At 47.9% G+C, this 12,039-nt stretch overlaps 1 protein-coding gene across 7 annotated transcripts in view; it reads left to right on the forward strand.

Moving 5' to 3' along the window:
• The window catches only part of Tmem120b (transmembrane protein 120B), a 68,008-nt gene that overhangs the window by 49,482 nt on the left and 6,487 nt on the right, over positions 1–12,039 (forward strand). For 6 of the 7 annotated variants that reach the window (XM_078039238.1, XM_021729310.3, XM_021729311.3 and 3 more), the window contains one exon: positions 4,156–4,245. The exons of the other annotated variant lie outside the window; for it this stretch is intronic. In XM_078039238.1, coding sequence (XP_077895364.1) covers positions 4,156–4,245 — 90 coding nt within the window. The remainder of the gene's footprint in view (positions 1–4,155; positions 4,246–12,039) is intronic. 7 annotated transcript variants of the gene reach the window in all.

Genomic DNA, 12,039 nt, shown 5'->3' on the forward strand with positions numbered 1-12,039 from the left:
AAATCAAGGTGTTGGCAGGCTCCAAGGCAGGTTCTTCCTTGGCTGTCCTTCCTGGTAGTCCGTAGTGTTCCTTGGCTTTAAGTCCTTTTACCTCAGTCGTTGCATCTGTTGACACATGGTTCCATTCCTGAGTGTCTCCCTCATGGCCTTCTTGTAAGGACACCAGCCATTGGATTTAGGACTCACCCTAACTCAGTATGACTTTGTTTAAACTTATCACATTTATAAAGACCCTATTTCCAAATGAGGTCACATGCTGAGGTCCCAGTGGATATGAGTTTTGGGGGATACTGTTTCAACTCAGTATACCATCCGTAGGCTGAAAAAGGGACAGGGGATGGGACTGGGCAGGCAGCTCCTCTCTCCTGGTGACCACAGGGGAGCTTGCTATGGAGCCATTAGTACTTGCTACTGTTATTGTCACTGTCACCTTGTGTTAGGACTGGGCTCTCAGGAAGATCACAGCCAGGCATGGTTACATGCACCTGTAGTTCAGCTACAGGTGCATGCAACCATGAGTTGTTTGAGCCCATGAGTTTAAGATCAGCCTGAAAACATAGCTAGAATCTATCTTCCCATCTGCCCCCCCAAAGATCACAGCTTAATATTCAATGTTATACTTTCCCCCTTGGCATAGTTTCCTTGCTGGGTGCTCCACCCAAATGCCCTCCTTGATACCTCTAAGCTTGCAGTTTGACAGCCAACAGCTTCAGAGCCCTGGGTCCTAAGCCCAACTCTACCACTCATAGGCTATGTGACCCTGTTTATAGCCCTTCACCACTCTGTTTCCTCGTCTTTCCCATGGTCCCTAGGACCCCTCTTATCCATGCTGCCTTGTGTTTAGGAAACTTTGTTGAGGTATCTGAGGTACCTAGAAAGTTTGAGACTTCTCTCTGCAGTCTTCAAGCTAAGAAGCTGTCAGGTCAGAACTGCTTTATGGGGTTTCAAGCCAGGTAGGAACAAGGTAGTCAGAGTTAAGCTTCATTTAGATGGGCTTGGGTTTGGATCTCATTCCAAGGCTTAGCAGCTGTGTGATCCTGGGCAACTCACTCCCCCTCTCTGAGCCTTTATTTCCTCATCTGTAAAGTAGGAAGTAGTTCCATCCTTGGGTTTCCTTTAGAAGACAAATATATAATACCCCAAGACAAGTATTTCAGTCCCTATGATAGATGATCCTAGGAAACACGGGTAGCCGAACAGAAAGTGAAACAAAGAAGAGCTATCCCATAGGCATTTGGAGCTCAGTACTGCAGAGAATCCAGGACAGTACAGAACAACCTGGGATGTCCTACCTGAGGGCCAGGCAGCTGGTGTGTCCTCCTCCTACTGCTGTCAATCAGGGAAGCTAGGGACTTCTCCTAGAAGGTACTAATTCCTCCACCTTCTGATCTGCTTTGTGCACCAGAAGAGTGGCTGTGGTGGCCCAAGAGAGCCCTGGGCACATCAAGAGTGGCAGGTTCTGGCAATTGGAAGTCATGCAGGCGTGAGCGTAGTACACATACCTGCTTTGTGCAGGGCTTTTCAAGGATTCAGAGTGACCATCCGTGCAGAATGTGCGTAGCATAGCAAGTTTCCGGTTACCAGTGCTGACCAGTGTGAGAGGCTGAGTAGTGGTCCCGTCCTCGTCTCTGCAACCTGTGAACACACTCTCTTATATGGCAAGAGGGATTCTGCAGATATGATTGGGTTAAGGATCTGGAGATGGGCAAGTTAGCCTGGGTTATTCATGTGGACCCAGGGTCATCATAAGAGTCCTCATAAGAGGGAGGCAGAAGAATCAGAGTCCCAGGAGGAGATGTGATGACAGAAACCAAGATAGGAATGGTACAAGGACAAGAAATACGGCAGCCTCTGGAAACTAGAAAAGGACAGGAAGCATATTCTCCCTGAGAGCCTCCAGCAGGGATAAGTCCTGGTAAAAGCTTGATTTTAGCCTGGTGAGACCCAGTTCAGACTTTTGACCTCTGGAATGATAGGAGATTAAATGGTTTCTTTAAACCGTTTAGTTCAAGGTGATTTGTTACAGCAGCCATAGGAAACTCACACACTTTGCCAAGCAGATTGAGGCCAGCACCTGAAGCAAGTCAGCAAGTGCTGGAACCATAACATTTTGTTTTGACTCCTGTCTTCATCCAGAAGATTTAGGAAGGGATTAGCGAAAATGTCCTTGTATCCATAGCTGGCTATTGTACTTTCCTCCTGCTGGAGGTGAGCAGGAAAACCTGCATTGAAAGTGACCCTCACCCGGCTATGTGTAGTGGCACACGCCTGTAAACCCAACGGCTCAGGAGGCTGAGGCAGGAGCTAGTTCAAAGCCAGCCTCAATAATTTAGCAAGGCCCTCAGCCACTCAGTGAGACCCTGTCTCTAAATAAAATACAAAAAGGGATGGGGATGTGGCTCAGTGGTTGAGCACCCCTGGATTTTGGTACTAGACTCCCTAGTACCAAAAAAAAAAAAAAATGATGCTCTGTCCTGGCATACCTGTCTCTCGCCACCCTCACTTCTCATCCAAGTCATGTGGGCCTCTGATTCCTCAGTGATAAGCTTCTGAACCTCATTTTGCAGACTGGATAGTCTGGTACTTCCAGAGTTTTAACCCAGAACATGCCCAGCTCTGCTACACTGGGGACACTGTCTTAAGCACTCTGTATTAACTGAGCATGGCAGCCCTTCATAGCAGGTGCCATTACCCTCCCACATTACAGAGAGGAAGTGTGGACTCCAAGGAGCAGCTCACTCATCCTCAGACCCACAGCTGGGAAGTGACAGAGCTGGGATTTGGACTCAGGCCCTGGAATTCCAGAGTGAATTCAGGAATCCTGACCCTCCTGAGACTATCTTTGTGGGTGACAACAGTTCAGCCCTGGGGTCTGAGGGTAACTGTCATCTCACTCCACAAAACACAGTCACATAGCTTCAGAGACACCCCTAATTTTATTCATTGTTGCCGCGAAGTTGCATCCTCCCTCCTTCCCTCTGAGGGAAGAGGGTCTTCCACTTCAGGGAAATTGGGGTGTTTTTCTTCCCTTATCTGTAGACAGCCCAGACCCATGGTCACTTCTCCTGGGAGAAGTCTGTCTGGCACTGGCAGGTGCAGAAGAGCTTCCCTGTCAGGGTCAAAGACAGAGCCCTCCACCAGAGCATTTGCTGGCAGGGGTGCCTCAGAGGGCTGTTTGCCACTGGCTCTCTCCCAGGACCCTTTGCCCTGGGATGCTCTGTTAGGGGGTCAGCCTTCTCACTTTACAGATGGCAAGCTGAGGCCCACAGCCCCATGGGCATCAGCAGTCCATTCTGTCTGCATCTGAGACCTGCTCAGCTAGGTTCCAGGCTACAATCACAGTAGAAAAGGCAAAGGAGTATTTCTTCATTTAGTTTGGTAGCTCACATGGGCCATTAAGACTCATTTCATATGTGTAACAAATGGTTTAACCAGGTGTGGTGGCACACACCTGTAATCTCAGTGAGTGTGGAGGCTGAGGCAGGAGGATCCTATCTTGGAGGCCAGCCTCAGCAACTTAGTGAGAGACCCTGTCAAAAATTAAATTAAGGGGACTGGGTAAATTGGTAAAGTGGTTGCCTTGCATGTATAAAGCCCTGGGTTCAATCCCCAGCAACACACACACACACACACACACACACACACACACACACACACACACACAAATTTAAACAAATAAAAAGGTCTTGGGATCTGTCTCAGTGGTAGAGACACCTAGATTCTATCCCAAGTAACCCCCAACCCAAAACTACCTGGTTTGAGGAGATGGGAAGAATTTGCATCTTACCATTGAAGACAAACAACCTAAAATAGAACACATCTTAAAGGTCCTTCTGTTGTCATCCAGAATCTTCCCAGACAGGAAGAGTTTAGAGATGGGTTGCCTTGGGCATTGGACCAGGGAGGAGGAGATCTTCAGCTAGAGCCTGGAGTGCAGGTAGGGCCCGGTAGAAGGAGGAGCAGTGGTCCTGGACATTACAGGGAGAGAGGAGACATCCAGGGTCCAGACTTCTGCTTGCCAAAATGGAGTAGGGGTTTCCAGAGGTAGTGCCTGCCATGGGAAGCCCTTGCCCTGGTGCTGTCCTTTTGGGGTGAAGGGCTGGCTGTCCTGGTGCTCACATTGCTCCCCTCCCTGGGGCTGTTTCTTCATGCCAGGGTGACGGATGAAGTTTTTAACTTCCTGCTGGTGTGGTATTACTGCACCCTGACGATCCGGGAGAGTATTCTCATCAGCAACGGCTCGAGGTAACTGGGAGCCCAGATTGTGGGGGGCGCAGAGGGAGCCAAAAGGAATTCTGTCATGAAGGGGAGTCAGGTGAGGATTGACACCCTCAACCTGCATTCCCTTTCCCCTTGGGGGCTCTGTGACCCAGAGAGGAGGGACACTGCGTCTGATGCTGCTGGCGCAGTTTCATGTTCATGGTTATTCTGCGGAGGAGCAAGGAATCCTACTTCAAACTGGTTTAGTGTAACAGGAAATCTGTTGTCTCACACAATGAGCAGGTTCATTGGTTCTGACTTCAGGTAAGGCCTAACCTAGGTGTTCTGACAGTGTCATCAGGACCCATTTCTCCATCTCTCAGCTCTGTCCTCTCCTGTGTTGTTTCACTCTCAGGCTCCACACCATCACTCTTGGCAAACAGGACATATTTCTCTGTTCCATGGCTCAGCAACTGGGTCCCATTGATTGGGTCCAGGAGCTGACCGGATCTCTGAACTGCTGCCTGCCAGTACACTGCTGTGACTGGCTAGGCTGGAGCCTCCTGCCCACCCTGCAGCCATCATTAGCAGCACAGAAACACTTGTCAGGAGGGGAAAAGTTCCTCAGAGGAACACTAGGATATTATTTCTAGGAGGGTGATGAGTTTTGGTGTCAAGAGTGGAAGGTCCTATACAAGGAAATGGGGAGAAGAATAGAAAGGTTGGTGAGGGTCTTGGGCCAAACCTATCCTGTGTTAGGAGTGAGAATTCCTGGGTTCTAGTACCAGTGCTGTCACTGAGCAGTTCTGTGGTCATGGGCAAGCCATATCCCTCTTTGGGTGGTTTTCAGGTCCCTTGGAGGAAGTGATTGCGTTAGTGTCATGAGTGAATCTTGGCATGATTGGGTATTCCCAACTTTCCCCATCTCTAAAAGGTTCTGAGTCTGAGAAACCCCACTGTTTTCTCTTGGTCTCCTTTCTGTTCTACCTGTCCCTGAGCAGAGTCATAGGACCTAGTTAAGATCCATTACTTGGGGGTTGAGAGTAGAGTATGTTATAAGGCCCGGGATTTGATCCCCAGCATGCGGGTAGATAAAAGACCCATGCCTTGCCACGTGGAGGACTCATTTTCTGAAGGTCTGATTTTTGGGGGGTGACCATGGAACAGCCTCCCAACCCCTTCCTACTTCCTGCTTTCTGGGACTGGTAAGGATCAGCCAAGAAATGAACATCTGCCAAACCCCTGAAATTATTTGCCATCTTCTCACTTTTTTGCCTGGTGGTCTCTTATGGCAGGTTCCTGCCCTGCCGGATCTCACCCTGAATGTAAATCCAAGAGGTAAGGACCACCATATCCCTCCTGCCAGCCCATGGGGGTTGGCACAGTGTCTCAGGAGCACAGCCTATAGCACAGCTGTTTAAACAGATCAGTGTTTCTCAGGCTGCTCATTCTTGTCCTCACCATTTTGTCATATTCATGTACAACCTGGGTGATGATTTCCTCACATTTTAAATCAATCCTCCTTTTTTTAAACTTAAATGTATATTGATTTATGATTATAGAAAACTTTATTTCACCATCATTCATGGAAAACAACCAGCAGTTGGAGAAGAGTTCTGTAAAAGTATCCTACTATTTTCCCTGTAGAGATCGTTGATGTCAGTTATTCTTGCTTCTTGAGCCCTTGGGCCTGAAGTTTGCTCTGTGTGTGTGTGTGTGTGTGTGTGTGTGTAGCAAAAGGGGGATGAGCAGATCTCAAGAGGCATTAAAGATATCCTAGCATGTAACCCAGACTCTCCTCGACTTAATCGGGAAAGGAGAAGAACTAAACAGTGGACCTTTCCTTGAGGTTCATTACATTTGGTGTGATGCTCTCATGTCATCCTAAAACTGGGTGGCATGCACCTATGCTTTGGGGAACACTGAAGTAGAAGACCTTACCAAATAAGTAACATTAATTTTAGAGTGAATAGTATCTATCTTTTTGGGATGTGGTTGGAGAGAATCCAGATGATAGGGAAATGAGACCAGGGCAATTGGCAAGACACTTTTATCACTAATTCTTTTCTGTAGCTGTAGACTTGCCGTCATCTTGCTGTTTCACCCTTATGCTGAGCTTCTATTAAGAAAGCTTGGGTGGGGAGGCTGGGGTTGTGGCTCAGCAGTAGAGCCCTCACCTAGCATGTGCGAGGCCCTGAGTTTGATCCTCAGCACCACATAAAAATAAATGAATAAAGGTATAAAAAAGGTTGGAGAGATAGCTTGGGTACATGCTTTAACTTTAACAGTCATCCATACTTTAGGAAGAGTTATTCTGTCCAGTTTTTTATTGTTGTTATTTGTTTTTACTATGTTGAGCTACTGGTGGGGGAGTTACCAAAGAGAAGGAGAGAGAGTCCCTGAAATTGTGGAGCTCAGCACCGGTACTAAAGGGAGGGATGGAGTTCCAGAGACAAACCTCACTTGCCTAACAGTTTAGCAGGAGCTTTCCTGGCTCCTGGGTGTTGATGCTGAAGGAAGAGCAGGAGTGTTGTCTCTGGGCTTTCATAACAAAGCTTTCTGTACATTTGCTCTTCCTGCCCCCCAGAATGTGCTATTCATCACATATTTATTGAGCACCAGACACTGAGTTACAAGACTCCAAGATAACTCACACTACTTTTTGGGAGCACCCACAAATTTAAAAAGGCCCTGTCCTGGTAAATGTGGCCCAAGAAATCTCAAGTTGTGATAGAACCATTCCTCCAGGCTGTCATCCCACACTGGCCTTGGGGAGGAGAGCCTGGAATGGGGCCAGTGGGCCCAAATGAGGGCCTCAGCTTCTAGAATGATGGCAATAAGCTGTGGCTGGCTTATGGGGGAGGGGATGAGGCAGGTGGGCTGAATCTGGGTGACTCAAAACTTGTGACTCGTTTTCAACATCTGCTGCAGATTTAGTCTCCATCCTCCTCCAGCTCCTTCTAAGAGCTGATTTATCCTGGGGCGGATGAAGGAAGATGTCTAGGAGGTTTCTCCCACTCTGGCCTCTCACCAGGGAATAGCTAAGAAACCATAACCAAAAAGCATGTGCGGAGGCAGCAGGAGGGCCAAGTTGGGATGCGTGCTGCTTTTCTCATTTCTTAAGTAGCCCAGAGCCAACTCAGGAGCTTAGGGCTGATACCCAGCAAACACCCCATGGACTTTGTTGAAATGAATTGAAGCCAGGCTCTGTAGTGAGGAAAGGTCTTTGGGACCATACTGGTATTATGGGGACAGTAGAGCAGAACCAACCATTTGCGCCTCCTGCAGGCTTGTCTCCCAGAGACTTTTTTTAAAAAAGATTTTTAGTTTTTATTCTTAGTTACACATGACAGTAGAATGGACTTTGGCAGAATATACATACATAAAGTGTAACTTATTCTATTTAGGGTCCTATTTGTGGTCATACATGATGGATCCCCGAGACTCTTGTCTGTTTCCTGGTTGTATCTGAGACCTGAATTTGGACAGAAGGAGTACTTTGGGAACAGGCTTAGGTGTGGGTGTATTCCCATCACAAAATGGAGCCACCCCTGCTGTGCGGGCTCCCACCTGAGCTGTAGCTCTTTGGCTCAATAAGCAAGTTAGCTTCCCTTGCAAACTTGGCAAATGATGGAAACCCACCCAGGAGGGACTAAATCTGAGGGGTCACTTATGAGCCCACATAACTGGGAAAAGGAGAAAAAAAGCTCCAATAGTGCCCCCCCCAACACCCACCCCGGTCCTGGGCATTGGATCCAGGGGTGCTGTCACTGAGCTACACCTCCAGCCCTTTCTTAATGTTTGAGACAGGGCCTCGTTAAGTTGCCAAGACTGGCTTCAAACTTGGTAATCCTCCTGCTTCAGTGTCCTGAGTTGCTGGGATTCTGGCGGTGTACGCCAGCATGACCTACTCCCAACAATGTTAACAGCCCACTCTAACTCCCTAGTGTTCTCCCTGGGCTGGCTCCTCTAAGCCCAGGTTGGCCAGGAATCAGGTCAGCAGTTCCAGAGCTGAGAGCCCCTCCTGTATCCTCATAGATCCAGAGGGAATCTTCAAACTTCTGACTGGTTAAATTGGGATGACTTGCTGGCCCCTGAGCCAATCACTGTTGCCAAAGAGCTGCTGAGCACAGATTGGCCAGTTCTGAGACACGTGCTGGATACAGTCCTCAGCTCCACCAAACCAGCCGATGGTGTGAGTGGGGTGACTTCCTATATACACCCGAGGCCACGGACCAGGATGGGTGGTGATTGGAAGATGGCAAAACAGCTGATGTCCACTATAGTTAGTTCTATGCCCAAATCAACAGTGATGGCAATCCAGCTGGGTTGGCTTTCCTAGAGAACCAGCTCACAGTGCTTGGATCTCTGGCTTTTTCAGGGGCCTATCCTTGGAACAAACATGTAGAGGGCTGCAGGCAAGGGAGGAGTAGAAGCCATTCCCCAGCTGTCCAGATTGCCCCAACCCCAAAGCCAGAAGCTGCCTTGGGTTGAACAATGCCTGGTGAGCATCTCTTCTGCACACGCAGACGTTATGTAATGTGTCCTGAAGGGAGAAGGGACAATCTCCCTGGCATGATCTGCAGAGTCCAATGTGCTATCCCTCTGCTCTGGCCCACCTGCACCTGCTCTTCCTGAGTCCTCTACCCTCTGCTTCTAAGAACTAGTCCACAGGCCTTGTTTTTATGGCAAACATGGCCCAGAAAGTGTCTGCTATGGGGTTTTTGCAGAGTTCTTTTTTAAGGTGATTCAAAGGTTCTGAATTAATTGTGATGGTTACATAGCTCTGAGAATATAATAAAAACCACTGAATTGTATAACTGGATGAATTTGATGGTATCTGAGCCATATCACAATCAAACCTTTATATAAAAACACAGACACAAAACCAGCCCCGAGCCCTGGGGTGAACAGATGGACAGTAGGGCTCATGAATGCTAAGCTGGGGAAGATGCAGTTTCTAGCTTCACCCCATGGTGCTGAGCTGAGTTTATTGGTGGCATCTGTCAAAACTGGGCTCTGGGCACCACTAGCTGTGAAATTGAAAGCTGCTGCTCAGTCAAGCTTGTCTAGAGTATGGGTTTGGCCCAGGCAGCACCCAGTCAGGAAAAGGCATTTCTCAGGGAAACTTTGGGGAGTAGGACAAAAGAGTGTCCCAGGACAAGATCTGAGAGCTCCTGTGTGGCTTTGCAGAACTCTAGAGGGGTTGCAGTGACACCTCTTGGTTGCCCTTTGGTTGCAGGAGGTCCTGGGAATTGAACTAAGGGCCTCATGCATGCTGGACAAGTGCTCTTCCACTGAGCTGCACCCATAGCCCTTTTGATTTTAAGACAAGGTCTCACTAAATTTTAGGTTGGCTTCAAACTTGTGATCCTCCTGCTTTAGCATCCTGAGCAGCTGAGATTATAGGCATGCACTGCCATGTCAGGCTCTTGGTTGATCTTCAAGCTGAAAGTCCGAGGATCTGGCCAGCTGAATTTACTATTAGGAAATTGGATTTAGGGGTCCTCTTAGACTCAGACAGCCAAGAAGAGGGTAGTAGAATTGGGGCAGTGCTGGGGACAAAGATATGGATAAATGTGATCTCCTGTGGTGGTTGGCATACAGACTAGCTGCTGCTTTCACTCACCACACCTCCTGGATATTACTTCATTCGTGACAACATTTATTGAATGCTGTTGTTTACCTGGTGCTGTTATTGCTAGGAATACAGAGCCTTGTATTCCTAAATTTCTTACCATAATCCTTGAGTCACACATAGGCTGTTGCCTGAACAGCTAATTGATATCCAGAAATGTCTTATGGGCTGAAAAGAGAAGAGGAGGTGGTTAAGATTCAGCCCTCATTCTTGTGATGTGCACTTTCCACTAGGAAGGTTTTAAGATGGATCCAACCCACCTATTAGGAAATGCAAGTTAGGATCCCAATGACAAACAGCTGGGCACAGTGGCACATGCCCAGCAGCTCAGGAGGCAGGAGGATTACGAGTTCACAGCCAGCCTTAGCAATTTAACAAAGTGCTAAGCAACTCAGCGAGACCCTGTTTCCAAATAAAATAGAAAATAGGGCTGGGGATGTGGCTCAGTGGTAGAGTGCCCCTGAGATCAATTCCTGGTTCCCCGCCCTACCCCCTCTTGCTACCAAAAAAAAAAAAAAAAAAAAAAAAAACCGATAACAGTGGCAGGGGTATAGCTCCATGGTGAAGTATTTGCCTGGCATGTACGAGGCCCTGGGTTCAATCCCCAGTGCCCCCCTCCCTCCCACACACAAAAGACATAATGAGAGTGACAAAAATTTTAAATGTTAGGCTGGGGTTGTGGCTCAGCGGTAGAGCATTTGCCTAGCATGTGCAAGGCCTCAGCACCACATAAAAATAAATAAAATAAAGGTATGGCATCCAACTACAACTAAAAAAAAAAAATTTAAATGTTATCTCTAGTGTTTGTGCAGGTTTTGGGAAACAAATCTACTGCTGATGGGAGTGTAAATTGGGGAAGCTGTTTTGGAGGGTGATTTGATAGGTATCAAGTCATAACTTGCCCCAGTTGTCCAACTTCTGATAGCCACCATGGAGAAAATGTCATGCAGGGGACTTCCACAAGGATGTCACAACAGTATTGAGAAGAGGCATGGTGACCATTTGTGGAAGAGCCAAGTAGACTATGGCAGAGCCACTCCTTGGAATGTTGTTTGCCACATCCCCAAATAGCAGGCCTGTAGCTGCCAGTTGGCCTGGCGGTGATGACAGGAGAGCAAGCTGCAGGCTGGTTTTCATTAAAAAGAAAGCCTCATGCAGTACCCTCTTCCCCAGCAGCAGGTTCTCGTGGTTCCTCTTCCTTGTAAGAGACAGCATCTGGACATCTGCCTTCTCAGTACTCTGTTCTGATAGAGAGTTATGACAGAACAGAGGTGATTACTATTTCCATGGCCGTCACTCATTGCCTAGTCTTTGGGAGGAAGGAGCCCAGCTGTTCCCAGGGTGCATTTAGCAGAGCTCATTGCTCCATGTGTTTGGATTGCAGCTCCCAGAGAGGAGCTGGGGAGGCCAGCAGAGACCCAAGACAGATGTGGACACATGTAGAGTCTGTCATCCCTGTGTCTGCACAGGATAGCATGGCTACGGCTCTGTGTGAGTGCATATACATTTGTGTGTTTATTCAACACAGTAACTGAGCAGCTGCTCTGATCTTGGTGTCACAGATACATCAGTGAGCAACACAGACAAGATCCCTGCTCTCCTGGGATTTACAGTTGAGTGGGAAAGGGGGCTCAGTAACAAAGGAATACATAATCTTAGATGGCAGTAAGTACCATGAAGAAAATTAAACAGGAATGTAATCCAGGGTTTTAGCAAGGTGGTCAGTGAAGGCCTTTGGCAGAGGTAAAAGTTAGTCTGAAACTTGAATTCAGACCCACCCCCAGCAGGCAGAAGACTTGGAGCAGAGAGAGCAGCAGGTATAGAGGCCTTGTACTAGCTGCTGGACTGCCAGGGGGACTACTGTATACTGGGCATCTCAAACTACATCTTTATTCTTTATGGTTCCATAAACTGAAAGTCCAACATCAAGGTGCTGGCACGCTGGTCTCTGAGTTCTTTATTCCTTGGCTTGCAGAGGGCCACCTTCACAGTGTGTCCTTTCCTCTGTGCCCACTTATCCCTGGTGCTTTTTCCTCTTTGTACAACGACACCAGTCACATTGGATTAGGTCACTTTTGTGACCTCTGTTAACTCCAGTTACCTCTTTAAAGACCCTCTCTGGGGCTAGGTTTGTAGCTCAGTGGTAGAGCGCTTGCCTAACACATGTAGGGCACTGAGTTTGATCTTCAGCACCACAGAAA

This window comes from Ictidomys tridecemlineatus, chromosome 2, assembly GCF_052094955.1.
Source record: "Ictidomys tridecemlineatus isolate mIctTri1 chromosome 2, mIctTri1.hap1, whole genome shotgun sequence".
NCBI lineage: Eukaryota > Metazoa > Chordata > Mammalia > Rodentia > Sciuridae > Ictidomys > Ictidomys tridecemlineatus.